The 27,890-nt window shown below is 39.2% G+C and overlaps 1 protein-coding gene across 2 annotated transcripts; it reads left to right on the top strand.

Annotated features, from left to right (window-relative positions):
* Positions 1-137: 137 nt before the first annotated feature.
* On the top strand, positions 138-26,273 carry GANC (glucosidase alpha, neutral C). Of its 2 annotated transcripts, none has more exons than XM_027641815.1 (24): positions 138-275; positions 1,356-1,418; positions 2,927-3,035; positions 4,540-4,667; positions 5,109-5,291; positions 6,142-6,187; positions 7,537-7,603; positions 8,976-9,072; positions 9,634-9,814; positions 10,666-10,819; positions 12,021-12,256; positions 13,255-13,381; positions 14,270-14,349; positions 15,234-15,377; positions 15,763-15,859; positions 16,236-16,337; positions 16,786-17,029; positions 18,701-18,765; positions 19,311-19,387; positions 20,589-20,663; positions 21,078-21,191; positions 21,736-21,848; positions 23,396-23,499; positions 24,857-26,273. In XM_027641815.1, the coding sequence occupies exons 1-24, from the start codon at positions 247-249 to the stop codon at positions 24,892-24,894; spliced, it is 2,673 nt and encodes an 890-aa protein (XP_027497616.1). In that variant the 5' UTR covers positions 138-246; the 3' UTR covers positions 24,895-26,273. The 2 variants fall into 2 exon arrangements, with proteins under 2 accessions (XP_027497616.1, XP_027497615.1); XM_027641814.1 differs by lacking the exon at positions 24,857-26,273 and adding an exon at positions 24,371-24,564 and having other exon boundaries at positions 141-275.
* The last annotated feature ends 1,617 nt before the right edge of the window (positions 26,274-27,890 follow it).

The raw sequence follows: 27,890 nt of genomic DNA, 5'->3' as shown, positions 1-27,890 counted from the left end.
CCTCTTCCGCTCCTCGCGGGGGGACGCGGCGGCCGTGGGCCGGCGGGAGCGGCGCTGGGCGGAGCCGCTCCCCGCCTCGGCCCGGCCTGTCACCGCCTCCGGGTGTCACTCGCTGACTCGGTCGCGTTCGGGTCCCGCAGTGCTCCCCGGCTGCCGCCCCTGCCGCCGGGCGGCCCCCCGAGCCCTGTCGCCGCCAGTGGGCTGTCACCCTTTCTCTCCGCGGGGGTCGCTCGGAGCAGCCCCACCATGGAGGCGGCCACGGCAGGGGAAGTCAGGTAACGCTGCCCGGTGGGGACTCCTTGGCCGATCCTCTCCTCGCTCCTCCGGTGTTGCCAGACTGGCTCCCCGGTTTCTGCGGAGAGCGGGCCCGGCTCTCGCAAGTGTGCCGGGGGTGAGGGGCGGGCGAGCGGGGCCGTGCCGGTGCCGTGGCGGTGCTGTCCCCGCGCCCCGGGCCTCAGAGCGGGACAGCTGCACCGCTGGAAGGCAGACGAGCTGCAGGGTTTTAAATGCGGCAACAAAGTCTCACGCACCTGGAGCAAAACATGAAAGGACGTATGTGTCTTCAGGCAAAAATGGGAATGGCTAAATTGTCTAAATATATGGGTTCTGTGAGATCTCCAATATTAATCCAGGATCTGTAATTGTGACTGAGTTTCAATGGCTGCCGCCTGAATTTTCTATGTTGCATGTATGTAATTAGTAAGTATTCTATAAGCATCAGTGCTTTGTCTACCAAACTAATACCTTATTCACTTCCATCTGTGTCTGAATTTAGCATGATCTGGAAAGTATTTTGATGATAGACACTACTGGCAGCCCATTTTTTTCAGGCAACCCAAAAAATTAGTGTTATCTAATAGGTCTAAAAGTTACCCCAAGCCTAGAGATAACATAGTGCTGTCAGCAGGGCCATCAGAAGCCCTCCTTCCTTGTCGGTCCCACTAAAGGTAGAAGAGGAGTGTGCAGGATGTCTTCCTTTCTGCCAGTCCTGCCTATTTCTCTATTCTTTTTACTGGAACATAATAATTAACTGTAATGACTGTAGAGAGAGGTCTGGCTTCAAAATGCAAACCCCCAAAAATTCAGTCATGCTGAAATTCAGCTCCATTAGTCATAGATTCAATCATTTCTTGAACTTTCGAAGTTTAAAAGGAAATGGTTCAGCATGGAACTAAATGTGTAAGAAGTTCTTCCCATATTTCAACACATTAGTTCAAATTTCAACACATTTTATGTTGGATCAGAGTTCTCTGCATTGTCTTTAATCCTGACCTGTCTTGAAGAGGAACCCTGACATCTCATCATTCAGCAGGTGTTCGGTGAACACAAGTAAAATCTTCATCTGCTCTTTCTAGTGTACAAGATGAGGCCGTGGACAAAAGCACCTTTAAGAAATGCAACCAGATTGCTTTTTACAGGTAAGGAGAATTGTAGTGTAGACTGGTGGTTGTTTTTAAACTAGTAATATTAAAAGATACAGGAAGTAGTTACACATTGATTCTTAATCACAACAAGTCTGCTGTTTTCAGGATTTATCTTTCAAAGTCAGCATTCCACTCACCTATCAGCAAACAGTAATCACCATATTTAAAAGGTGTAATCTTACATCCAAAATGTCTTCTTTTAATATACAAAAGAATCAGTCCTCTCATCTGACTAAGATCCAGCAATATTTTAACTATAGTTCCACTCAGATGCAAGTTGTTTTCTTGACGTGGATGTTTTTTGACTATCTGTAGTTCAAAACAGCAAAACACTCAATAGAAACCATTAGTCTGTGACAATAGCATACATGATTACAGTCTTGTTGAACAAGTACATTGGCCAGAATTGAGTGTCAAATCTAACTTCTAGTTCATTAGTCTCTTAAAGCTAACCTAATGTTATCTTTCTCATCCTATTTCTAACTGTGATACATCTCCTCAACCTTTTTTACCTCCCATCCTCCATTGTCTTCTATCCTGTGCTGCCTGACTGAAAGGAATGATTTCCCAGTGTTACACCAATTAGTCACTGATGTACTGGATTACAGTCTCAGATATTCATATCTGTTCTGCAGGAAATTATGTTCAGAAAACAAACAACAAAAAAAAATTTCAGTGCGAGCATGGCTCCTTTCACACCAAAACTTTCTAGAATGTCACCATTTAACATAAGACCTCTAATTTCTCAGGAGGAGTTTGCTACACATTGGTAAATATCAGATCCTGCCTTTGCTCTGCTTTTAAAAGAAATCCTTTCACTGATTGCTCACATTTGTGTTCCTGTTTGCAAGGAAATTAAATCAGTTTACTACTGAAGAAGCTTCTTTTTAAGGTAGCCTCTAAGACACTTATCTTCAAATAGTTCATAAAACCTGGGCTTGGCAAGGAGCATTCTACAAACAGCTGAAAGAGCCTCTGTTTCAGGGTTTCTGTCCTAAAAACATTATTGGGGCCAAAAGCCACAGTCAAATCTCTGTAGTCAGCAGACATGTTGAGAAACAATTTCCTCACTATGTATTCAGGAGGTTACAAATTACAAACATACACTGCTTCATCACCACAGAATGTAAAAAAAAGCTGTTCACCAGGGTTGCCGAGATATATGACAGAAAATGAAAAATGAAATTTCTGGGATCAGTGAAAGAGCAGTAACTGTAGAGCTAAGAATTTAATTGGACACTTGAATTAAGACTACTATTGTTTAAAAAACCCTATAGAGTGGTGATGGGTGACCAATCCCCTCTAACATCTCATTCATAAAAATTTATTTGTGCTCAGAACTATATTCCTTTTTTTCCAAGTTGACTTGAAGTGTTGATAACTGTATTTGAAAAAATTCAAGACAAAATTATTAAGTAAACATTTCTACCAGTACTCTGTCCCTCTATGTGATATAAACTACAAGAATTAGAGAGACTAAAAATAATTTTCTGTCTTGACAGGCGTCAGAAACTGTTATGTCCTGGAAAATCCTCATATCAAGCATTGCTGGATTCAGTCACATTAAGTGATGAGAATGTCAAATTCCAAATTATTCATGAGAAGACTAAGGTGAGATCCCACCTTGTTTAAGAGGGTGCTTACAGAAAGAGCAGTAAATATTATCAACAAGACTGATAATATTTGCAGATTTTAAGATTCTTCAGTGATAGATATTTAAGATATAATGCAAACTATAAGCTTAAATATGTCCTTACTGGTCAGTGTTTATTTAACAGCTTGAGACTGTGCAAGAGAAAGAGGTATTTTAAGGAACTTAAAAAAAAATTAATAGCTTTATGAAAAATGTGAATAGAACTCCTTTTAGCTGAAAAATGGTTTCAATTATTTTGAAATAATAAATTCTTTTTCTGTAATGGAATAAGAGGACATATATTCCAGCACCTCCTAACCATGCCTTTGTATTCCTGTGTTTGCTTAAAGGCAGTTTTTTGGAAAAAAGAAGTCATCTTTGCATTTAAGATGACAAACAGGAAGATGAGGGTCTTTTATTTCTCTAATTTAATGGTATAGCAGCTGGCACATTTACCCAGGGAACAGACAACCTAACCCATGCTCAGATTATGAGAGTTTGAAACTACAAGTCACTTTCATGCTCTAACCATCACACTGTGTAGATACTTTTCATAGAGGTATTTTCTGTCTCTCTTGTTAATCCTAACCTTCTTTGCAGTCAACACAGAAAAAGGAGCCTATTTTTTGTCTAGATTTTAAGGAATATCAAAGACTGAAGATTCTGTGGCTTCCTAGACTATTCGGGGGTTTATACAAAGATAGCATAATGTAAAATATTTCCTAGAAGCAGTGCCTGGAACTCCAAATGAATCTTTTCTGTCTTGCCTACTTTTCTTCTGGTTTTAAGGCTCTTGCATGCTTTCATGCCTTTGAAGAGAGCAGGACTGATTGGCTTCCACATAGTGGGAAAAGATATCAGGCTAAAATTCTTCAGCCAGTTTTGTTTCTCAAAGGAGGAGACATTAAGGATAAAAAAAAAAAAATCAGACTTGTGGTGTCTTTTCTAGAATAGAGTGACTTCCCAGATCCCTGAACTAAAAAATAGCAAATTACAGTGAGTAGGGCAGTATTAGCACATTTTCTTTAGGTGCCTTTCTGACACAGTTGATCAGTGTCAGCGCTGTGCATACTAGTGAAGACAGAGCACTGATGTTTTTGCAAAAAGTCCACATCTCAGGATTTTACCACTCTTACAGTGACAGCATAGTAGTGAATTTGTACTAACCTTGAGATTAGTGTACACTGTTGCTGTTTTCCATGTTGCTGTGGGGAGAGAGCTGCAAACTGCAGCTATGTGCACTTTGTAAGTTGAGGATAAAGCGTTTGTTTAAAAAATGTTGCTTCTTTGAAGGGGTGAAGTAGATTTAGCTGGTGTAAATTCATATGGATGATGATTTTTACTCAACAGTGCTAAAGAACATTAAATCAGAAAGCAGGCATGTTCATTTTTTTTCCAGACAGTAAGTGTTTGGTGATATTGTGTTAAAAAATAAGTTGATACTTTTTATCACTAACAGTTTATTTGTTTGTTTGCTCCCAGGTTCTTCTACAAGTAGAAATTTATGAAATAGAAGGCAATATTTTCAGGCTTAAAATTGATGAGGCTTCACCTCTCAGAGCAAGATACAAAGTTCCTGATGTTCTTGTAAAGGAACCTACCACCCAGAGGTAAGTGATGGGAAGATGATTTAGCACCTTAGTAACTTACACAGCTTCATTTGCAAGTGTTTTTCTTTGTCCCTCATTTACACAACAGTACAGTTGTCTCTCTACAATACAAAGTTGTTACAAGAATTAAAAATAAAAATGCATATGGTTAATTTACATAGGAGGAAGTTTTGTCGTACACAAAAGAAACTTGAGGCTATTTGACCCAGTCAGAAAATAGCCTACCTGTTACGATGGGTAGTTTTCACAGCAGTTCTGTAGCCACTTGTTGCACTATGCAGTGAACCCCAAGCACAGCATGTATTTCAGGCATTCTTTGCCTCAACATTAGCCTTGAGGTTTGTGTAATGCATGTGGATATTCTTAGTCCATCTTTTGTTTCAAATTGTTATTTAGTTACAGTGGATTCACATGTTGCTGTTGTTGCTTTTCATTTACCAGACTCTTCATATCCCACAAGGAGGCAGGTATTCTGGCACTGTCAAGTGTTAATGGGGACTACAAACTTCAAGTCACAGCACACCCCTTCCAAGTTGAGCTGCAGTCCAAGGGTGAGACTGTTATGAGCGTGAATTCCAATGGGTTGTTATATTTTGAGCACCTACAACCACCTCCCAGTGATAGGTACAGTATCTGTCTATTGCATCATCATATATGCTGCTTGTGCTGTAGCTGAAAATAAACAATTCTATGGAATTGCAGTTTCTGAAAACTCTTATGCGTTAAATTCTGTGTTCTCTTTTACTTTGTAAGTTTAGTAAGTATATGGTAAAGTTTTAACAAACAAATTCCAGATCGACTAGCTGCAGACTGTTTTAATCCCTTGCAGCAGCCATGTGCAAAATACTAACCTCATTTAATAGCCAATTCTGTAAAACACTAAAGTATCTTGGTACCCCTTGTATTTCTTGAGAATGAGCGATAGTAGTATGATGAGGTTATTAGTTTCATCTTTTTTATCACTAAACTTACTCTTTAGGTAAGTTTTATTCACTTTATAAGCTCTTGAAGTCAAGTTTTGTTCAACTTACAATGTGCCATGTAGCTGCAAGATTTGACAGGTCAATCACACTGCAAAGTGCTGGAAGGATGAGAAAGCACAATGCAGGACATGTCATGACTAGAAAAAGAGCATAGCAAGTGTATCTCCTGTAGAGCATTATTTCAAAACCAGAATGATAAAGAAGTGAGGATCTTCTGGGTCGGTAAAGTGCTTACACAGATGGAAATAAACATGAAAGGTCAAGAAGTCAACCTAACTTGAATATTGAGTGAAGGTTATTTTAAGGCATTGAATATTAAAATTGTTCACAAGTTAAAGTTCTCAGCTATGAAATTAATTTTCGGAATAGTCAAGCACCAAAACTCTTAGATAATGTATAAAGCAATGCATAGTACTATTCGAGTTTTCTGTTTGAAATCCTTGCTTATATTAACAATAAACTGATTATTTCTGTGTATTTGTGTTCACTAGAAAACCTACAGCACAAAGTGAGGAGGCAGCAAGTGATTACTTTAAGGTAACTCATACTTACTGCAATCACAGCATGAATGTTTTGTAAAAAAAGGAATTAAAATCACATTTTCCTTTCACCTGGTACTACATTTACAAATACAGTCTAACCACTTTCCAGTGAAATCCAAAAAGGACCTGGTATACCTATTGAGATATTTTGCAAATTCTTAGTTCAGTGAAGATTTATGTGTTTTACCAAGTCTGTAGAAGACATCACTCAGGTAGATCTAGCACAAAAATATTTTTTTCCGTGGCCTTTTTATTAATAATTTCTTTCTCTTATGTTCTCTTATTTGATCTGGAGTAGATATGTAAAAGGGAGTTTTGTAGTGATTCGGTCATTTTCAAATTCCCTGTTCCTTGCAAAGACAGTTTCAAAATAACAGTCAAAAACTACACCTCCACATATGTTCAGGCTTAATACAGAAGTAAGATTCTCTCTGAAAAAATATCAGGTCCTGGCAGTGCATAGAGGCACACTGCACTTTTCTGAAGAGGCTGAGTTATCTCTGGGATATAATTTTAGCCTTCCGTAGAGCAGATGGCTGCTTATTCTGCTATCCTGTTGTAAATGGCAAGAGCTATGTGCCTTCAGCTTATTTATGTCTAAGCTCTGAGTTCTGCCAGGGCAGTCACACAGCTGCAAGAGGCCACGCTTATTCTGAGATGAATGTAGAAAAGAAAACTAGGAAACACGCTACAAAAAGTGGAAGTCCTAGGACAATGAATGACAGGACACAAGGAGGCTAAAGCTATCAGTTACACACACAGGACTCCCAAGTCTCTGGAGAGTTTTTTTTGTTGTCTGACTTTAACTCTTTGGGGGAGTAGGTTGGTTTCTGTTTGTATGGATTTTCCTGTTTGGTTCTATCCATGCAGTTTTGCATTTCAAAAACGTATTCAGCATCCAGCAGAAACCCATTTGTACAGTGAGAATAATTACTCACTGGAAAAACCTCCCCGGGGAAATGGTATAGTCCCCATCACTTCTGGTTTTCAAGATTTATTTCGACAGGGTGCTAGATAATCTCATCTAGGCTCCCTTTCCCATTAAATGATGGACCAGATGATCTTCTGAGGCTCCTTCCAAAATGGCCTATTTTGTCGTTCTATGATTCTATCCAAGACCTCGAGTATTACTTTTATACTGTAGCAGATGCCATATGTGCAACACGTGCATATCAGTTTGGCAGTGTAAATTGCTGCAGCAGAATCTAAATGTGGTTTGGATTTATTTGTATTAACCATAATTGGCAAAAAAGCAGTTAACAATGGTGAAAAAACATACTTTTCTTAGAAATACACGATGTGAGCAGTTGCATTTGCTAGGCTTAGCTGTTTCTGTTTGTGCAGGAAAAACAAGAGGATCTAGGTCTCTGGCAAGAGAAATTTGGCAGTTTCTTAGACATCAAAGCTCATGGTAAGCCTCAGTTTAGTTATGAGAACAGCTTTGCTGCTTTGTATAAACCTGTGTTCGTTTGTCTGTCTGCTTTCTGTTTATCTGCTTAAAATTTATCAGTGTCTCACTCACTCCTGCTTTTCAGTTGTCTTAACTTTGTTTTAATCAGAAATCAGTGATGGGTAACAAATTTGACAAAAGTACTGCAAATATTCATTAGATTTCTGTTCAAGAGGGAACACAGTCAATGTGATCTGTTTCGTCAACTCACTGTCCCATTTCTGACACAGTATAACACTATGTGCTGTCTGAGTGTACATGTATATAATACATTATTTTCTTTGTATGTTCTTTTCTTAGTATTAGTACATAAGATTGATTTCACCTGTAGTTTATTCTCATGACATATCAGAAATCATGATATCTAAGCATTAATAATTGGCACAAAGAAACTCTTTTTAAGTGAGGACTACAAAAGGAAATACTGAGCAATCCTAAGAGATAAGGAGGTTACATACACATGAGTTCAAATACAATTTAAATTATCAATTACCAAAATGTATGACCATCTGCTGTCTGTCTCATTGTATTCTGTATTAATTAAGTTAGTTAGCTTTGTTCATTACCACTATCATTCAGAGTTCTATAGCAACCAGCACTACCCAGCAGCTGCAGTAGAGAGAGGGGGGTCTGAAAGCGATCCCTTTTGGTGACAGAAAATTCTTCAGTTCACAGTCAAGACAGAGAGGGCAGGAAGCTCTTGTCTCTATTGTTCATGCTGTATCTGATGTATTAGGCCAGCATCAGGGTTTTTTCTGTGTTGGAGGAATAAAGTCCATGTGGTCAGGTTCTGATCCTGAAGCCACTGCTTGTCAGTCTACAGGATCTCTGGTCACCTGCCAAAAGTTATCCTGGATTCAGTATTGTGACAAGATGATATCACTGGTAGGGACTCTTGTGCATGCTACTCCGCTGGCTGAGGCTGAAGAGAAGAGCAGTGGGAAACAGGCAGCTCAGACTCTGAAGTCCACTGTGCTGCAAAGTTTGGCTTTTATGTACTGGGATAGAAACAGGAGATAATTTTAAGCCTTTCACTGCAGAATAAAGAAGTGGTCCGTGATTATGTGGATTTGTCTGGGGGGGAGGTTCTGTTAAAGTGATTCATTTTATCTTCTTTAGAACTTCAAAACCAGAATAAATACAATAAAGTCTATTTAAAGCATTACCTCTGTGAAACAAAAGTAATAATGGAAGTGAAGTTGAAAAGAAGTATGAAAGAGTTAATTATTGCAACTTTCAGTTGTTTTATCCAGTAAGTTTGCTCTGCTCTGTTGCTTTCAAATAAGCCTGAGCATGGCACTCTATGTTCTTCTCTTTAATGTTGTTTCCACAGGTCCCAGTTCTGTAGGCATGGACTTCTCTTTACATGGATATGATCACGTTTATGGAATACCACAACACACAGAAACACTTCTTCTCAAAAACACCAGGTAAAGGTGCCATATTGCTAATGAGTGCAGTTGGGGTTTTTTTGTAGAGGAGAGCTATAACATTGTCTTAATACTTTAATGCAGACAACAGCTTCAGACATGTATATCATATAGTGTATATTTTAGATTAATTATACAGCAAACCAGTATCCATGTAGAGTAAGCTGTTCAGCTTTCTCTTTCCGCTCTGCAATTTCATAAATGGCCTCTTCTGTTATCCCTCAGTTTTCCATTCAGTTTTTTCTGGACTTCAGGATCAATCATGTTTTAGCAGAACTCCTAAAAGAGTAACTCGATGAGAGAGTTCAGAAATCATATTTTAGGATTTAGAGCAAACAGTCTCACTGGCAGCAAAAATCTTGTTTGATTCAGATAGCGAGGACCAAAGCAAAGAAGCAGTAATCTAGGCTGCCCATATTTCAGCTCTGGATGCCAAACAAAAGGCCACAATACAGAGTGTTTACCGAGTATTCACCAAGTTTAGCGGAATGGCAATAGAGTTAAAATTGGCCTGGTGCAGGATGCTTACACATAATAAATGCATCTGTTTGTTTGTCCTAGTGATGGTGATGCCTACCGGCTTTATAATTTGGATATCTTCGGCCACAAGATACATGATAAAATAGGCATTTATGGTTCAGTGCCCCTTCTCTTAGCACACAAGCCTAACAGAACTTCAGGGGTCTTCTGGCTGAACTCTTCAGAAACGCTGGTGGATATTAGTACAAAGGCAGTAGCTGAGGTGAGAATTATTCACTTTCCTCAGAATTTAATAACAAAAGAAAACACTTCAGGGCAGGGCCAACAGGAATGTAACAACATTATTGGAGATTTATCTTTTGCTCCCTAATGAAGAATTGTCAGTCTCTTCCTCCTGTTCTCCTTAGTTCTAAATTTGTTGTATTAAGCCACTGAAAAGAACAAAGAGATGAGTTATAGATCTTGTATCTTAACAGGTCTCCAGGAGAAGGCAAAGAGGTAATAAGCAGAAAAGATCTACACAGGTGTATGTAGCAGGCAGAAGAAAGGGTGGACAAAAATCTTGACAATCTCTTGTATCTAAGGAATTTCTCAAAGTTTTTAAATTCTTGGTATTGGCACACATTTCTGCTAAGCAGTCTCATTCTGTGAAATGTAATTGACCTTCAAGAAACATAGAATGTTTGGCAAAGAAATTCACTCAAACTCTTGAAACACAAACATGAATTCTATTAAAATTGAAACAATGAGGAAAAGGAAAATCTTGCTTTGTTCCAGCACCACATTATGTGGTTAAAATTATTAATTTTCTTTTTTACTTATGATATAGGTATTACTGAAAGATCCAACAGAAAATGCATAGTCTGTAATTACAGAAAAGTTTTAATTATTTTGCCCCTCATTACCCATTTTTCTTCATTAACTGTTGCTCTACTTTGTATAAGCAGTATGCAAGGTAAAGGATTTGTGAAGGATATATAAGAAACATTCAGTGTGTATTTCTAATGCGTGCCAGGTATGTGTTAGTGAATTTCGTGTGTTTCCGTCTTTGCTCCTTCATTGACTAAAAGTTTGGCTGAGAGAGATTCAGTTTTACCTTGGTTTCCTTCAAAGCACATGTCATCTAGATCTGCTGCAGAGACTGCTAAGCAGAGAGCAGTGCCTGTAACTGATGTACGCTGGATGTCAGAAAGCGGAATCATTGATGTTTTCCTGCTGATGGGACCCACTGCCTTTGATATCTTCAAGCAGTTTGCACAACTGACAGGTACTAACTCACGTAACTGGAGTCAGTCTGGCGCATTTACCTGGGAGATTCTCTGAGGAACATGCTGTACCCAAGAGCAGGTTAATATTTACCTAGCCCATTGTGAGCAGTTGTTCCCAAGCTGCAGTGTGTAGAGCAAAGGCCGGGACTTTGTGAAGACTGGCTTCCGTCCTTGTTTTCCCTAGCACTTGCAGCTGGTCAAACTTGGCCCTAATTGAGAAGCCAGCATAATTACTGCTATCTGAAACTGCACCCTTAGAAGAAGAGGGGAGATATAAGGGGCTAAAACTGCCAGTCACCATTAAGACAGGCCACCTTATAATGTGAAATGACTGAAGTTATGAAGTAATGTGTCCTGGACACTAGAGAAATAAGATAGTTAAGTGTCCACTGTGCCCCTTAGGGAAGGGAATACATCCCCATGCATATATGGGAAAGGAAAGAAACAAGAGCCTCTGGAAGAAAGTAAAAAAAATGGAGAAAAGGGGACTAACATTTTATGAAAGCAACATTCTTTGTGTACTTAAGAGAATTAAAGTACCTAAATATTCCTGGTAGTTCCTTAGTCTGTTAGCAATGTTTCTTTGCTGCACAGACGTTATGAAGAGAACGCGGTTCAGCTAAAAGGAAATAGAAAAGTAGCCAGGTTCCAAGAAGATCTCGCCAAGCAGAAGTGAATGCTCAGGAAAGTTTCCTAGCTCCCTTTTCCTGTATGCATACATACAAGCATGTTTGCTAATTTTAAAAATTCCTAACAAGTTCAGTTCCAGTGGTTCTCCTTGTACTGTAGCACCTGTGGACCTGTTTACACTACTCAAGTAGTCACAGAAATTGCATTGTACTGATTAAAATTTGTGTAATTGTTTGCATTAATGACAGATAAACTAATCTGGAATATTATTTATTAGAAAAAGATAAAGAATAAAATTATATTGGTTACTGGAATAACAGTTCAGCATCACGGAACAGCAAACTCCTTCTCACTCTCATTTTATCATTACAGCCCTTTGCTCTTTCTGACTGCTGAGCTCATTGTAATGCTCATTATTTCAAGAGTTAGTCACTTTGGTATGAAGAATTTAGGCCAGCATTCCCTAGCTCCAGAGATACACATATTAATCATGTTAACTTTTTCTAGAGTCTCTAGATAAATTCTTGAAGGATATTAACAGTTTTATCTTCATTCATATACTCTTCCTAGGCACTCAAGCCCTGCCTCCCCTTTTTTCTCTGGGCTACCATCAGTGCAGGTGGAATTATGAGGATGAGCAAGATGTCAAGGCAGTAGATGCTGGCTTTGATGCACATGACATTCCTTATGATGTGATATGGCTGGACATAGAGCACACAGATGGCAAGAGGTATTTTACTTGGGACAAAAAGAAATTCCAGAACCCCAGAAAGATGCAAGAACATCTGAAGAAGAAAAAACGCAAGGTAAAAACACTGGAAGAAAGAAAATATTTCTCTGTAGTGTGAGTCTACCCAATCTAGCTTTAACCTAAGTACTTCAGATATTGAAAACAGCTTAACTACAACAGAGTAAATTAGACTGTTGCTGTCTGATGATGCTTACAGCATACAGGCTATCATGTTTAATTCAGTTCTTCATGCCATTTTATTTTGTAGTTTGTTGTGTATCCTGACTATCAGGCTAAGTTTGACTCACGTGAAGCTCTGTCTTACAGAAGCAGTTCAGTGCCATGATGGACACAGCAGAAAATTTTTCTTCCTAACATGAGCTTTCACTGTTGGTAGTTGCTGTGCTTGCTTCAGCTTTGCTTTGTGTTTCTGCTTTTACAGCTAAAATATTTTCCTTATAATTATAGAGGAATTAAAATGCAGACAATATCTTAAAGTTGTAGAATTGCTTAATTATTGATCTTCGCCAAAAGTCAATGAATGGAGAAGTGTTGAAATAGCATTCAAGTTTTATAATCTCTCGGTTGGAGCTATAGTACTTTGTCAGCTATGCAGCAAAGCAGTTAAAGGCAGCAGAAAATAACTACAAAATACAGTATCTGTTGCTGTTGTATCCTACACAAACTAAAATATATTTAAACATCTTAAGGCATATGATCTTAAGCAGGCACATGAATGTGTAAGGCAGATATTTTCCCATTCACAGAATACAGCAGTGAAAAAAACACAGTGTTTTTAGGGGTTGGGATACTTGCTTTTACCTGAAACAATGGGGTTTGTCCTTTGTTTCAGAGAGGTAAGCCTGAGTTCATGCCCTCCTTATAAGGTCAGCTCCTATATGTAAGTCTAGCACAGTATATACAAGAACTGGTAACTGCTTTTTAAAATTAGTGACACAGCTGTCTTTTTTACCTGAGGTGAAATCATTCTCTGCCTTTTATCAAAAGTGAACCCTTACTGTTTTATTAAGCACAATTGATGCTAATCATGATTTTATTTTCTTTTCCTGTCAGCTTGTCGTCATTGTAGATCCACACATTAAGGTTGATCCCACATATACCCTGTATTCACAGGCAAAAGACAAGGGATATTTTGTGAAAGACAGAAATGGGCAAGATTTTGAGGGCATCTGTTGGTCAGGTAAAAAACCACTCTGTCTCCATATTTTAGCTGTTTATTTTAAAAATTTTGCAGAATACTGTAATTGGTATCCATGGAAGCGAAATTAAAGTCTTACATTCCTTACATTTTTTGTAAATATTAATAATTTCAAATTCTTTGTGGTTTCTTTGATATAGTCATATTCTAATTGCCTCAGCTGTATAACGTCCTCTGTTACATCTATTGAATCTGCAGATAGAACCAGTACCTAGAACTAAAAAAATTGGATTTGTTTATGAGAACAACCATTCCTCTTCCAAACTTGTCTTGGATACAGAAATGCAGTCTGATCTGTTGCAGTGAGCACAGCTTATGTAGGGTGGATGAAATTAAGTGAACCCCTGGTACTGAACCTTTAATATAGTGATTTGACATGTTATTTTTCATAAGGAGATCTCACTGGGTAGAGGCAAAGCAGGTTGTCCCACTTCTTTACAGACAGGAAGCTCACAGTCCTGGCAAAGGAGCGATTATGGGAAAATTCAAGGACATGTTACAACTTCTAGTAGCAGGGCACGATGTAGTTATTCAGCTTCTCAGTGACACTTTCCTGTTTGAGTTCAAAATACCAGGGATGTTGTCTTTCCCTGGCTTCCTGTTCACATCTGAACATGTTTCAGACTGTTAGCAGTCATCCTTAAAGGGTGCTGAACTTCAGACCTCAAGAATCTACATGTGTTGATAGGGCAAGGGGTGTATTGAGTTCCAAGTCAGCCTGGAATTTGCTCTTGAGCTTTTATTTCAGAAACAATAGTGACTACATTATTGCTGCTGGTGAAAAGCATTGTAGCTTTAGGCCACTGTATTTAGGTGCAAAGACAATGCTCTTAAAATCAGGTAAATAATTGGGATCTCCGATATCCACAGGTTCCTCTTGCTACCTGGATTTCACCAATCCTGAAGTGCGAAAATGGTATGCAGATCAATTTGCCTTCAAAACATACAAGGTTTGTATTTATTTGCTCTGATCTACATATCCCAGAAGGCCTGAAAATGGAGAAGAAAAAGAAGATACTGGCTAAGCAACTTGTTGGCTTTTGTAGCTGTATTATTGTAATGTAGAGGAAAATATCTTGATAAGCTGAAGCACCATAGAAGGATTTTCTCCATGGACTTGTCTCAACTAAGATAGTTGAAATCCGTATGCCACCAGTGGACATGCTCACTTAGTTGCAGCAGTAGAAGGGACAAACTTCAGGCACTTTAAGAATCACCTGCTGCATAATCTAATCCAGCTGCTGCTATTTCATCTTTTACTACCGTGATAGCACACAAAGAGCAATGTGGAAGTGCTCTCTCATAGCTCGTAGTCACTTTATTCTGACCGTCCTGCCTAGTGCTGAAAGTGTCTGATCAACCACTGCTGGACACCTCCAGTTCCCCCACCCTGCCCCAAAGTTCTAGTTTGCAGTAGAGTTGTTGAAACCACTCTCCTAGCAGACATGCATGGTACATATTTCCCAGACTGCTTTTCCTCTCCAGTTTTTTACCTCCGGCCTTCTCTGATTTTTCCTCATATCTGTTTAATACTTCTCTTTTCCCTACCTCTTTCCCTCACCGGAAGGCAGAAATAGCAAGTGCCTACTGAGTTTGTAAGAATTGCAAAAGGCAAGTGGGCTTGCAGGCTGCTACCCTGACCAGAAGGGCCTCCAAGAGAGATGAGATGAACAACTGGCAACTTTCAAGTGACCTCAGAAGTGTAATTACCATGTCTTGCTTTACTGCTGCTGTTTCTAGTCACACCCCAGACTGGTCTGACACCCACTAGAGATAAACACACTAAGTCACAGCAATGGCTCTGTCATGACCTAATTGCAGCCCTGTTTTACAGGGATCCACTAATATCCTCTTTGTATGGAATGACATGAATGAGCCTTCAGTCTTCAAAGGGGCAGAACTAACAATGCAGAAAGATGCTGTGCACTACAATAACTGGGAGCATCGGGAAGTACACAACCTCTATGGATTCTACCAGGTAGAGTATCTGGAGACACAAACAGCAGTCACTCCCATGGAGTATGTCTAATGTGGTACTTTACACAGTACTAGGTATTCTGTAGCCTTCATCAAGGATTCTGCTGTGCTGGATATTGCAATATTTGGAATAAACTATGTGATTGGTCACAAGAAAATGTGACATCTGTGCCTTTCTATCATAACAATGTAAATTACATCGACTGTGACTACACAATATTAAGAATTTTTCATTCAATTATATTCTAATAAGAATTTGTTGCTTTAATAATAGGTATTATTTGTGGGTTCTTAATTTTTCTCAGTTGGAAGGGCTAAAGAGGCAGTCTAGAAAATACCCTAGTTAAAAAGTTCATCTTCCTGGCTTTTATATTCATGATTTTCAGCAAATGGCAACTGCAGAAGGACTCATCAGACGTTCTTCAGGAAAAGAGAGGCCATTTGTCCTCACACGATCTTTCTTTGCTGGATCACAGAAGTATGGTAAGGACTAGCTGAATGCTTTCATTGCTGCTTTGTTCTATTAAGTTTGATGGATAAGAGTCTAGAGAGGAGAGAAATTGTCTTAGAAATGCTGACATGGTGAGCTCATAAGAGAGCAAGTGATTAAAAAAATCAGGAAAGGCTAGCAAAACATGTACAAGTTAAAGGCAGAATAACAACCTTCATCCTGTGGCAAACCACTGCCTGCTTTTTACCACATATTTCAGGAACATGCATGTATAAAAAAAAAAAAGTTCCAATGTACAGCAGTTCACGAGTGGTTCATGTCTATTCTTGTCTTCTTTCCTTAACTGCAAGCATAAATTGAAGTATACGCTTGGTTTTCCTGCATAATGCTGAAACTGGGTATTTCCAGGGGCAGTGTGGACTGGAGACAACACAGCAGAGTGGAGTTACTTGAAAATATCCATTCCAATGCTTCTTACCATCAGCTTGGCAGGGATTTCCTTCTGTGGAGGTAATGTGTTTCTCACTAAGCATAAATGGTGTCACCAAGCTTGTATTCCCAACATAGGCTTCAACACAGATGGTGGAAAGCTCAACAGACCAGTGCATTTCCAGACAGTTTCACAGATCAGTCTGGTTTCAGAAGCTTGAAACCTGGCTGTCATCATCATTTCTCCGCTAGCTCTAACGTGATGTTCATGTCCCTCCGGAGCAGCAGTCCTCAGGTGGTGTTCTGTAGCATCATTGTGACAGTCCTCTGTCACTGAGAAAGGTACTCAGCCTTCAAAAGCTCTCTTGAGATTTTTTTTAAAGGATAACTTGTTACACCAAGCAGAACAGCGAGCACACTGTGAAATGCATGGATTTTATACACTTGGAATGCTTGTTAGAGGAGAGTTTCACATTTTTCAGAATAATTTCCAAAAATGTGTATTTTTATTTGTCTGCGCAATATCTAGCTGATGTGGGAGGGTTTATTGGAGATCCAGAACCAGAATTACTTGTTCGCTGGTATCAGGCTGGAGCCTACCAGCCCTTCTTCAGAGGTCATTCTAACATGGAGAGCAAACGGCGAGAACCGTGGCTCTTTGGGGAGAAGAACACCCAGATCATCAGGAAAGCCATTAGAGAGCGCTACGTCCTCCTGCCTTACTTATACACACTGTTCTATCGGGCACACACAGCGGCTGAACCAGTTATGAGGTAAGAACATAAGTCAGGTGATTTAGTGATTATGTTCAGGAAGTTACTTGGAGAAGGGAAGTTAAATTAGCCTCTCTTACTTTTGTGATTGCTTATTTGAATATTAAAAAATTACAAAAACACACACAAAAATTATAATAATAGTGAATTCTATTTTCATGCATTCTGCAAGCTTTACTAGGGTTCTCAGAGGAAAATTATATGTTTTGGTTTTTTTTCCAAATGACACCTGGAACACACTAATTCAATAAACACTTCACTGTCTTTAAACATGTTTTTAAAATACTGTAGACTTCAAACTTCCCGTCATGATAAAGAACATTATGTAGTAGTCCAACCAGTACATAAAACAGTGCTTAATGGACTCTGAACTTGCTGACCTAAATATGTAAATGCCATTTTGCCCCTCATGAAAATACTTGTTACTGCTTAATCATTATTGTTCTAAAAGCTTACATCACATTAATAAGTTCATAATTTATGTCTGCAGTATCCCTTGTAATGTTTCTCTTAGCAGAGTATCTAATAATATAGAACAGAAATGAAATTAGAAAATAAATTTTTGTTCTGCTGCTCTCTAACCTCTAAGAGTGTGCTTCAATGGAACTGAATCCAGCAATTCTTTCAGCAAGAGATGAATGTCAGTAACCTCCCTGCTATTGATTTCTGTGTCTTCGAGGTTGCCCTAGAACTGTTCTTTCACACCACATTTACCTTTACGTATTGTTATGCAGATACATCTCCTAAGTTTTAAAAACATAAAGGTGCTTTTGGGAATGGTTGAGTGATTTGGGTTTTGAAGATGATTTGCACATATATAGGCCAAGATGCACCTGTTGTATGTGCTGACATAGACAGTGGGTTTCTGTCTTTCTTGAAGTGAAGCTTATGTTGACATGTGAATTGCCCACAGTATTAAATAACACTTCTATTGTGTTAAATTTGGTGCAGTAGGTACAGAATTAGAGAGGAAACATGATATTTTTCTCACTAAGACATGCAGAGTGGAAAATGTGTCTCATTAGCAGGCACAGGAGGAGCAGGGCTGCATAGAACAAGTGGATGCCTATGAGTAAGAAGGTGAGCCAGGCTTTTTGTGTAAGGAAACCCAGACCCTGTCTCTCAATGAGGTATCATTGTCATAATCTCTCAGACTTTAAATATACAACTCCTGTTTTTGAGAAAGACTGAAAATTAACTTCTGGTGCAGGTTTTTCAGGTGTGACCAGGAGGAAACTTGCTATAGAAGCAGCAGTGAGCTGTTGAGAACAGGAAGAACTGTGCTGCAGGGACTGGCTCATCAGCTGCCAGCATTGCTGGTACACTGTATCAGAAAGGCTCATTCATCTCTCCTTTGCTAGAAGAAAGGTAGAAGTAGTGCAAGTTTGTAAGGAAGAAGGCAGGAGGGAAGAAAATGAGGCTGCAGGAGATGAAGTCATAGGTATACTGGAGTGTCATAAGCCATGTTGTACTGGGGACTCTTTTATCAGTGACTCAAAGGGGTACTTTGAGTCACCTGGCACAGAAGAGAACCTTGCCCTATCTTCAGTTCTTGGTAAGCTGTACCTTGGAAAGAGAGGGAGAAAATGGAGCCTGAAAATGCCAGAAGGACTTGAACGGGCTGACTGGAGAGGAAAAAGTAACTGAATTCCACTATCTTTCTTTCTACAGGCCTCTCTGGGTAGAGTTTCCAGGAAAAACAGAAACTTTTGACGTGGAGTATGAGTACATGCTGGGTAAGCAGGTGTCTTATTCTCTGGAATTTGACTTAAATACTTTTGAGGTGGTAAAGTATGCATAACAGAAAACACAAAAATTCTGCCCAAGACTTTAAAAAATTATATTGTAATTGAATATAGAACTTGAGACCTCTTTAAGGGACCTGGTTTTAACAGCACTTTGAAAGTAGGGGGTCATATAAGATGCAAAAATTGAGTTTTATCTCACTAGTCACTTTGAAAAAACATGGTTGGGTTTTACCTGAAACATGAAAGTTCACTGTAGCAGCTTAGACCATAGTCTGTTCAAAAATGGCAGTAGCAAACAACTACCACCCAAACACGATTGTTTTTCACTCCGGTATGGCTGGTTGCTGAAGTCAGGTAGCCATCAGCTCCTTACACATGCCATTTTTTCCAGTAGAAAGTGAACCTAAGCATATGGCATGCCCAAGCAAGTTCCTAAAATGGTTATGGGAGGCTGAAAACCCCAGAGCACACAGTTTCTGCTCTGGTGAGATGCAGCCTTGAGGACCACAGCCATGTTCATGGGTTTTTTCCAGGAAATGCTTTGTTGGTACATCCAGTCACAGAGAAAGAGGCCAAGACAGTGAGTGTTCTGCTTCCAGGGTCAGAGGAGGTAAGGATGAATATGAACTGCTCAGCTGTTCTGCTCAAAGAAGTATTTTATGCAGGAACCTTCCAGCTCCCCATCTTGTAACTGCTGAGCACTGCTGCCATGCCAAGTGCTGGCCAGCCATCCTGAGCCATTCTGAACCCTTCCTTCCACCTTGATACCTTGCATGCTTGGCTCACAGGAAATTTACTTTCTTGCTTGTCCAAGAGCTGCTGCACAAATCTCAGATTCCCTATAATTTAAATGTTCTCTCAAGGCTTGCTGCTTCTCACTGAACACCATAAAACAGCTTCACTAAATTGTCAATTTCCTGTTTTCATGTATTTCTCTTTGGGTTAAACTTCACTTTTTATGTGGAAAAAAGGGAACTTTGAAGAAAGGTCATAAGGAAATTAGAGGGAAGCTGTGGGGAGGGAAAATTTTAACAAGGAAATACAAGGCTCAGTAGCCTGGAACATGTGTAACAAAGACTGACATACAGAGATCAGTTCCTCTCTGAAGTAAAAGTATTTATCCACAGGATGGCACAGTCGTCCACTCCTACAAAGAGTGTTAACGCTACAGCAGCTGAGAGGTGGAGGAAGGGAAATAATTTGGGGAAATAAGGGAAAGCCTGAGACTCTAGAGGGTAAACAACAAAGGGGAGTGTGTGACACCATGCAGAGCCTTGTGACTCCACTAGGGCACCTGAGGACATGTAGAATTCTTCTCAGTGTAGGGAGAAAAACAGACTAGGCTCTCCAAACAAGAAAAATATTTTTATCAAGGTCTCTGTAGGAATTGACTGCTTGCACACTAAAAGCAGTTAAACCTCCTGGCAAGTGTGTGTGGGAAGTTCCAGTGCAGCTCTTTTTTGTCACCTGTTATTAGCAACTTTGTTGTTAATTTTCACTTCAATATAAATATACTTTTTCAGGAACTAGATTAAAAAAAAAAAGCGTTTCATTGTTTTGCACTCCAGATGCTTTAAGACATACAAGATATTATGCAAACTGTAGAAAAGATCAGATTATCTTTGTGCTTCAGGAATGAGAATTGATTCTTTCCATCCAAAAGGTCATTTATTTGAAAAGTGAATGTTTCCTCTTGCACATCAAATGGGTTGTTAGGAACAGTGACAGGTTAAGCAGGAGAGTAACTGCATCTGCAGAGGGAACAAATCTCACCATAGATGTCATGCTCATTATTTTTTCATTTTTTCTAGATTTGGTATGATTTCAGAAAATTTAAACGGATGGAAGATGCAGGCACTCTGAAGATCCCAGTAACACTAGAGAATGTATGTTTTTGTTTTAAAATGCTACTTCCTTTGAGCAGAAAAAACACCTTAGCTTTTGTTTTGTCAATAATCATAATCAGAAAAGTGACATTTCAATTTCTTTGTAGAAATGTAACCTAAAATAGCTGTTTTTGAAAAGTCCCATCTCCTTTATTGCTAGATAGAACACTACTGTGTCCTGGTAGTAAAGTGAGGTGATGTGAGGGTGACTCTTCCAGGCAAAATTATTTTGCTTATACACATACAGAAAGTTACTACTATTCCCATTGTTAATTGAACCATTGTCTCTATATATTTGTCGTAGAAGTTCACTTCTAAATTTTGATAAGAGAAAACTTCAGCTATTCCTGATCTATGTTAAAATTATATGATCAGAGTATATGAACCTTTCTACCCTGGCTTTGTTTTTCTCAGATTCCTGTGTTCCAACGGGGGGGCACTGTGATACCTCTGAAGACCACAGCTGGGAAATCCACTGAATGGATGATAGATATTTCTTATGAACTCCATGTGGCCTTGGACACAGAGGTACTTTGAGATAGTGTTCCCTTTTTACAAAGATGTCTTCTACTCCATCTGACCTTTGTAGGCCCTTACTGCCTATTTGATCAGCACAATGGTATCTACATCTGTATGCCCAGTGGCTCTTCTCCACTTCTGCAATTTGAGAGGACTTCCACCTCTCCTGCACTCTTCCTTCAAAGTGAGGCTGTCTGAGTATAGCAGAGGCAGAACATTTTTCTAACCTTTCTCAGCCCTCATCTAGTCCCTTGGAGGAAGGAGCAGAGAATGAGCAGGCCACAAGCTTCCCCTTGGACATAGAGAGAGAGCTTCCTGCAACTGTCTTTTCTAATAAATGAGGTGACACCTGACACTGGCATCCATTTACAAAACCGAGATGTCCAGCACTCTCGGAGTTGGACTGCCTGAGCCTTCCAGGGATACAAGTTGCTAAAGAAAAATAAACACACATCTTCAATATGAAGTGTAACATATAGTGAGACATTTTTAGTTTCATTGTTCAGCACTAGAAACTGCTGTTAATTTGTGCTCCTTCTGGTGTGTTTCACAGGCCTGTGCCATAGGTGAGCTCTATGTAGATGATGGACATTCATTTCAGTACCTCCACAAGAAGCAGTTCCTATATCGGAAATTCACTTTCCACAAGAACATTCTCACTTCCAGGTAACAGCAGTTGTGGACAAAAGCCACCCATACATTGTCACTGGAAATATCTTTTCTAGTTCATGAGGCCTTCTTGCAAATGTAGCAGTATTAGTGTCATCTACTTCTTAGTGAAGTCCCAGAGTGTGCAGAATCTGTCATAAAACTGCAGAGATAAACAATGTTCTGCATAAGTCTAAGGGCAGCAACACATGAAATGCTGAGTTGTCTCATATTGTTTCAGTCTAGTCATATTGTTTCAGTCTAGTCAAATTAGAGATTCTGCAGATTTATTCAAGTACAAAGAAAGTCATTACAAAGGGTAAAGCCCATCAGAGAGACAAAAGAAGGTAAACCAGGAGATTTGCAAGTAGGCAACACCTGGAGTGGTTTTTGTTCTAAGGTGTAGTTTTCTAACATAATCTGCACTGAGAGAGTGGTTGGTTACTGGAACATATTTCCCAGGGAAGTGGTCAAGGCATTAAGCCTATCACAGTTCAAGACACATCTGGATGATGCTCTTATTCATATGATTTAATTTTAGGTAGTTCTGGAAGGAGCAGGGAGTTGGGCTTGAATCTCATATGTCACTTCCAACTTGAGATATTCAATGCTTCTGTCTGGGCACCACAAACACATGCCATTGTATTCTCCAAAAGTAATCCCCAAATTTCACCATGTATATTGGCATGAAGAAAAGCACTTAAAAGGAGGCACAAGCAGATACAACCTGCAAAGGCTGTGTGGCAAAACCTAAAAGCCAAAAGGAACCTTAGCTGCTTGTGAGGAACAAGATGCTAGATACCTCACTATAACACTTTTACTATTGAAGTATGGTGCCAATGGGGCTGTGCAGTGCATAAATGGTGATTCTGCAGACATTCTTTAGTCCTTCAGGGTTCAAATGTATGCAGACAGTGTTCCTAAAGCTAAAAATATAGCACAGAGCAAAACTGTAGTCTAGTTTGGATAATTTTAAAGTATAATTCAAATCTCTTGATCTGGAATATTCAGTCTGAAGATCTTAAAAAATACAGCATGGGAAAGAAAAATTTTGCTAAATTGCTAGCAAATGTAGAAGTTGGAAAAAAGTAATTTTCAGATGAATGATACAACATTTGTTCACTGCAAAAAGTTTCATTTTGATTTGAGTTTTTTTGAGCTTTTTAATAAAAATTAAATTAGTTACAAAATGAAAGATAATTTTGCCTCAGATTGAAACATCTTACTTGAAAAAGTGTTAAAAATTAGCTTTACATTTTTTCCCAGGAGTTTTAACTACTGTTTTGTGAAAATCCAGAACTTTCCTAGTAGTCAAAGCCATACTTTTTGCCATAAAATACCTTCTCAAACTTTTTCTTCTGTATTTGTTAAATCTGATATGTGGTGAAAAATTAGGTGACAGTGGGAGAAAGTTTTACTTGTTTTTAGGAGAAAGGTAAATAGAGGAAAGGAAACCAGTATAGGAAACTTTCAGGATGAGACCAAAGTAGTACTTTCTCTGTATGATACTGAACCTCTACTGTTGGCCAAAAACTAATGTATATAAAATAATTTTCTTTTTTCAGCTGCGCCGATGAAAGCGGACAATACCAAACCTCATGTGTGGTTGAGCGGGTGATAGTTCTGGGATTTGGAAAGCAACCTACTTTTGTGACAGCCAGTTCCAAGGGTAATGAACTGACTTCTATTTTACTACAGTTCTTTGAAATCCTGTTGCTCTGCAGCCATTCACTAGAGATGTCAAACTGACAGCTCTATAATGGAAGTGTTACAGCATACAAAGCCTCTTTGTTTAGTTTTCTTTGCTACTGTTTTGGTATCAAGGACAGAATTTAGTGAAAGGAGCCAGCAGCTATTATTATTATGTGCAGAACTGAAGCACACTGGCTTTGTAAGGCAATAGATACATCAGTAAAAGTGGTTTGGAATTAACAAGTTCAGACAATGTTGCCCTGCACGGAACATGACCAGAGATAGCATTTCAAATGAAGGCCCATTTGCTCAGATCTGTAAACCTGCCTTGTCTAGAACAGGAAACTTGCAGACAAAACCAGATTTCTTGCTTATTCAAAAGCTCTGGAGTTCTTACTTATGTGGGGCTCTCTAGAAGTTGTGAGGGATCTTATATGGATAGGCAGTGGCATCTACAAGAAAGGGCTTCTAATTTCTGGTTGATTTTGAGACATGTTCCTTCACTTTGGGAGTCATGGAGAAATGGAGTTTCTGCCTCTACCTGTCAGGGGTGTTTGGAGGAAAACCTATGCAGAAACAAGGGTTATTTTTTTCTGAAAAATCCTTTAATAGTACCACAGTTTGACGTACCATAGTTTGAAAGATCAGAGAAAGAGAAATAATTATTTTCCAGTTCTGCTGCATTCTTATGTGTATTCTGGGCAGATTTGTCTTCTCTTTCTTTTTTAATCGATTCTTTCCACCACTGGCAGGGTCAGTCAGAATTAAAAACTGAAGAGAGTCATATGTAACTGTGTTTCAGAAGAGTTCTTCGTAAATCAAATAGTAAACTCTCTTGTCCTGTTCAGGTGGGAAAGAAAAGGAAGTGGTTTTCACATATGATACGAAGACCTCTGCGCTGACACTGGGAAACTTAGCCCTGAGTGTTGATGCTGACTGGGAGATTTGTATCAACTGAGACACAAGTTCTTCAAAGAAGCAATTCATTGAGAGGTTGAGGAGAAATAAACTGGGAGGACTTAAAACATCCACTTGAATCCAATCAAGTCAACAAATATTTTTTCCACTGACACTCCCCAAACTAACATTTCCTACAATTTTTCTTTTAAAGCACTATTTTAAACTTGGATAGCTCTTCTATTCAGCAAAAGCAATATCATTAGGATTGTATCTTTGGGGAAATAAGCTAAATACCATTTGCTTCAGGCTAGCGTTAGTTAGGCAGTAAGCTTCAGTTCTGCCTTCACTTGCACTAAAAAATCATGAATTGACGGGGTGAAATTGGGGCTCATTGGCACAGGGCTTAATGTAAGTATTTGGAAAGTATTATTCAGAGACTGGAGCACTTGAGAAGAGATCTGGGCCAGTTTGACAAGCAGCATCAGTAGATATGCCAGATGCCGAGGTTATCACCAGAGTTCTGCTTGCAATCTGCCTTGTGAAAACAAACACAGAAGGAGCCACCCTGTGTGGTTAGACACTTCCCTTTTCCAGTCCTTATGACAACACAAAATGAGCTGGTCTGTACAGGAAAGTGAACAACAGGCTCACTGAACAGTTCAGTCACTGGAGGTAAGGTTTGAGTAGGTTGTGCCAGTCACTTGTGCAATATTAGAAGACAGTGACATGGCAGTGCAGAAGGCTGTCCCACAGCTGCCTTTGAAACTTGGATTTTGAAAAGGCACAGGTCCACATTAACTGCAGTACTGGCTTAGGATAGCAGCTATACTCACACGGAAACATTTTCAATGTTATTGCTCCCCTCTATCTGCAAGTACTACTTAAAAAAAAAAAAAAGTCTTTTATTAGGAAAGAATTGGCGTTGATGATTGAGTGTCATTGATCAAAGCCAGCCCAGGGAAGCAGCTATACTCCTCCATATCTTCCAGCTCCTGCCAAGGTTTAGCTTCCATTACACATGTTTTAGTACTGTCTTGATCAGTTTTTAGTATCTGGCCGAGATTTGAGCTTGGCATTTATGGAGCAGTTTAATAATAATGGGATTAATTCTACATTTAGCCATCCCACTTCATGCTTTTCTCCCATTCTGTTACAACGCCAGCCTAATGTTCCCTTGCTTCCTTTTCACACCATCTCTGCAAAAAGAACTGGTTTGTCCTGATGCTTGCTTCCCTTGCAAAACTAGGAGACATCCTGAGTCCCACATCCACTACATCCTGCCCGTTCCCTCAGGCCTTTCCATACTAGGCATCCCTTTTCACAGGCTACCATTGCTCTACAGTTTGTTTGCCCTTTCCATTTGCTACATTTGTAAACTACGTTATTTTAAAACCAGTCTGCTTTGAGTCAAAACTGAACATGCCATCAGTTGGGTTTCTGAATATAAAAGGACATAGTTTACTTAATTTGTTTTAGTAAGATAAAGGACTATTTTCTAAAAACACTGGTAAATTAACTCATAGGAAACAGAAAGGGACAGTCACAATTTTTGCCAACATAACATTACTAAGTTCCCTGTGCTTAGTCAGTCATTCACACCTGCTGCTGTTTGTCCTCTGCAGGACAGACTTCTGGGAATAGCAACTGTGAGAGCAAACTGAGTGTTCCGCTCTTGACGACTCAAGTGTAGCTTGCTCCCCACCAGACCCTTAAGTTCTTTCTTTTTCATTCTGCAGAGCTGTTTGTCAGCACCTCCTAGGAGACCATGTGAGCCTCTGCTCCAGGAACTGGCAACATAAATACTGTTGTGCTTAATGCAGCTGAGTTAATCCAGGTAGAACAGTAGCAACAGAGACAGACACTATTTTTCTATCAGTTTCTAAGCTTTAGTTGATGATTTCTGAATATGTTTAAGCATAGCAGTGCTTCTGACAGGATATAATTATTGTCTGGTGCATTTTAATGAAATATTTTAACTGCTCTTTCTCAAGTTGGAAAGTGAAATAAAGTAAAAACGAAGTGAGTTACATGCCTTATTCCTTCCAACTTTCTTTCTGCTGTTGAGAATCACTACCGAGTATTCTTCCAGGGGTATCTGGTTAAAGTGAATGCTAAAATGACTAGCTTTTATACTCTGGCCCTCAGTATGATATCTGCACCATGGTAAGTAGTCATGGGTCAAATTTTCAGTGGTATGAAGTGCATAACTTCTATGAATTTGATTAGGAATGAGTTGCTCAAAATCATAGCAGTTATGTCTTTAAATCTGAGGAAATAAATGTCAAAGAATATGATTTACATTGCTATTCGTAGTAACTCACGTACTTATCCATGTATTTATGCCATAATTGAAGAAATAAATTTTTAGTATATATTTACAAAAGAAATAATTGAAATAAAGTAGTGAAAACAACTGGAGAGAAAACTTCATTAAAATTAACTAGCAATATTAACATCATAGATTAGTTCATTAAAGATTAGTTCATTTTTGTTCTGTAAGAAACTACTATTTCTTACAAAAAAAAGGACTCCATAACAAAACCGCCTGTCCTGTAACAAATAAGAAAAGGAGAAATTGTATTTTGAACAGGTGTAACTCCTGAACATACCTAAAGAGCGACATTGGCTTAGAATTGAGAAGTGCATGTCCACCTGCCATTCCACATGCAGTCGCTGTCTGAACTGTTAGCTATAGCAGTAGCAGCAGGTCATACCCTGACACTTGCTGACCATCCCAACAGAAAAAAAACCAAACAAAACCCACTGCTAATCATTCACTTTATCCTCCCCAGCAGCCCACAAGGAGTTTGTCAAATGTCAGACCTCTCCCACTGACAATTCTTCTGGAAACAGAGCTCTGTATATGAGAATAAACAGAGGTACTGTTACATTGGTCAGAAAGGGAGAATATGAAAGAAAGAACATATGCACAGGCTGCAAAATGAGCATCTTTGCTGAAGCTGTGCAGTGAAAGGCCCTTGCATCATACTACTTGCATTGCAGAGTCAGATGGCTCCTGTAACTTTGGTATATCATAACACACAGAGAACAGCCCAGTTTCCACACTAGACCCTTTATAAACTTTTCTGCCCTTACACAAAAAGATGCCTTTTATATGAGAGGTAGCTATTATCAGGTGAGTTTTAGTGCTGCCAAGCTGCTCTCTAGAGGAACCAAACCCAGCGGGCAGGTATTGACCTGACCTCAGTAGCATCAAATTACCACCTTTTTCACCATTAGGAGTGTGTCTTTAGATAATCCTCTCTAATAGTAAATATTTGTCTATATCTTTTCCTCAGCAAAGGGTAGAAACAAGTAGAGTACAACAATTCCTTTACGAGTGGCAGGATGAGATTATTGCCTGGCAGTACCTTATAAATAATGTTCCAAAGCCAGCAGGTGTGTAGCTTCCAGTTTCACTGTTATCTAGTTAAGAAAAATATGAACTGCTTCCACCAGGAGTCGGCC

The sequence above is a fragment of the Corapipo altera genome, unplaced genomic scaffold (assembly GCF_003945725.1).
Source record: "Corapipo altera isolate COAL_440 unplaced genomic scaffold, ASM394572v1 23b, whole genome shotgun sequence".
Taxonomy (NCBI): Eukaryota; Metazoa; Chordata; class Aves; order Passeriformes; family Pipridae; genus Corapipo; species Corapipo altera.
Note: the sequence above shows the minus strand (reverse complement) of the source record. Positions and strands in the feature narration are given on the sequence as shown.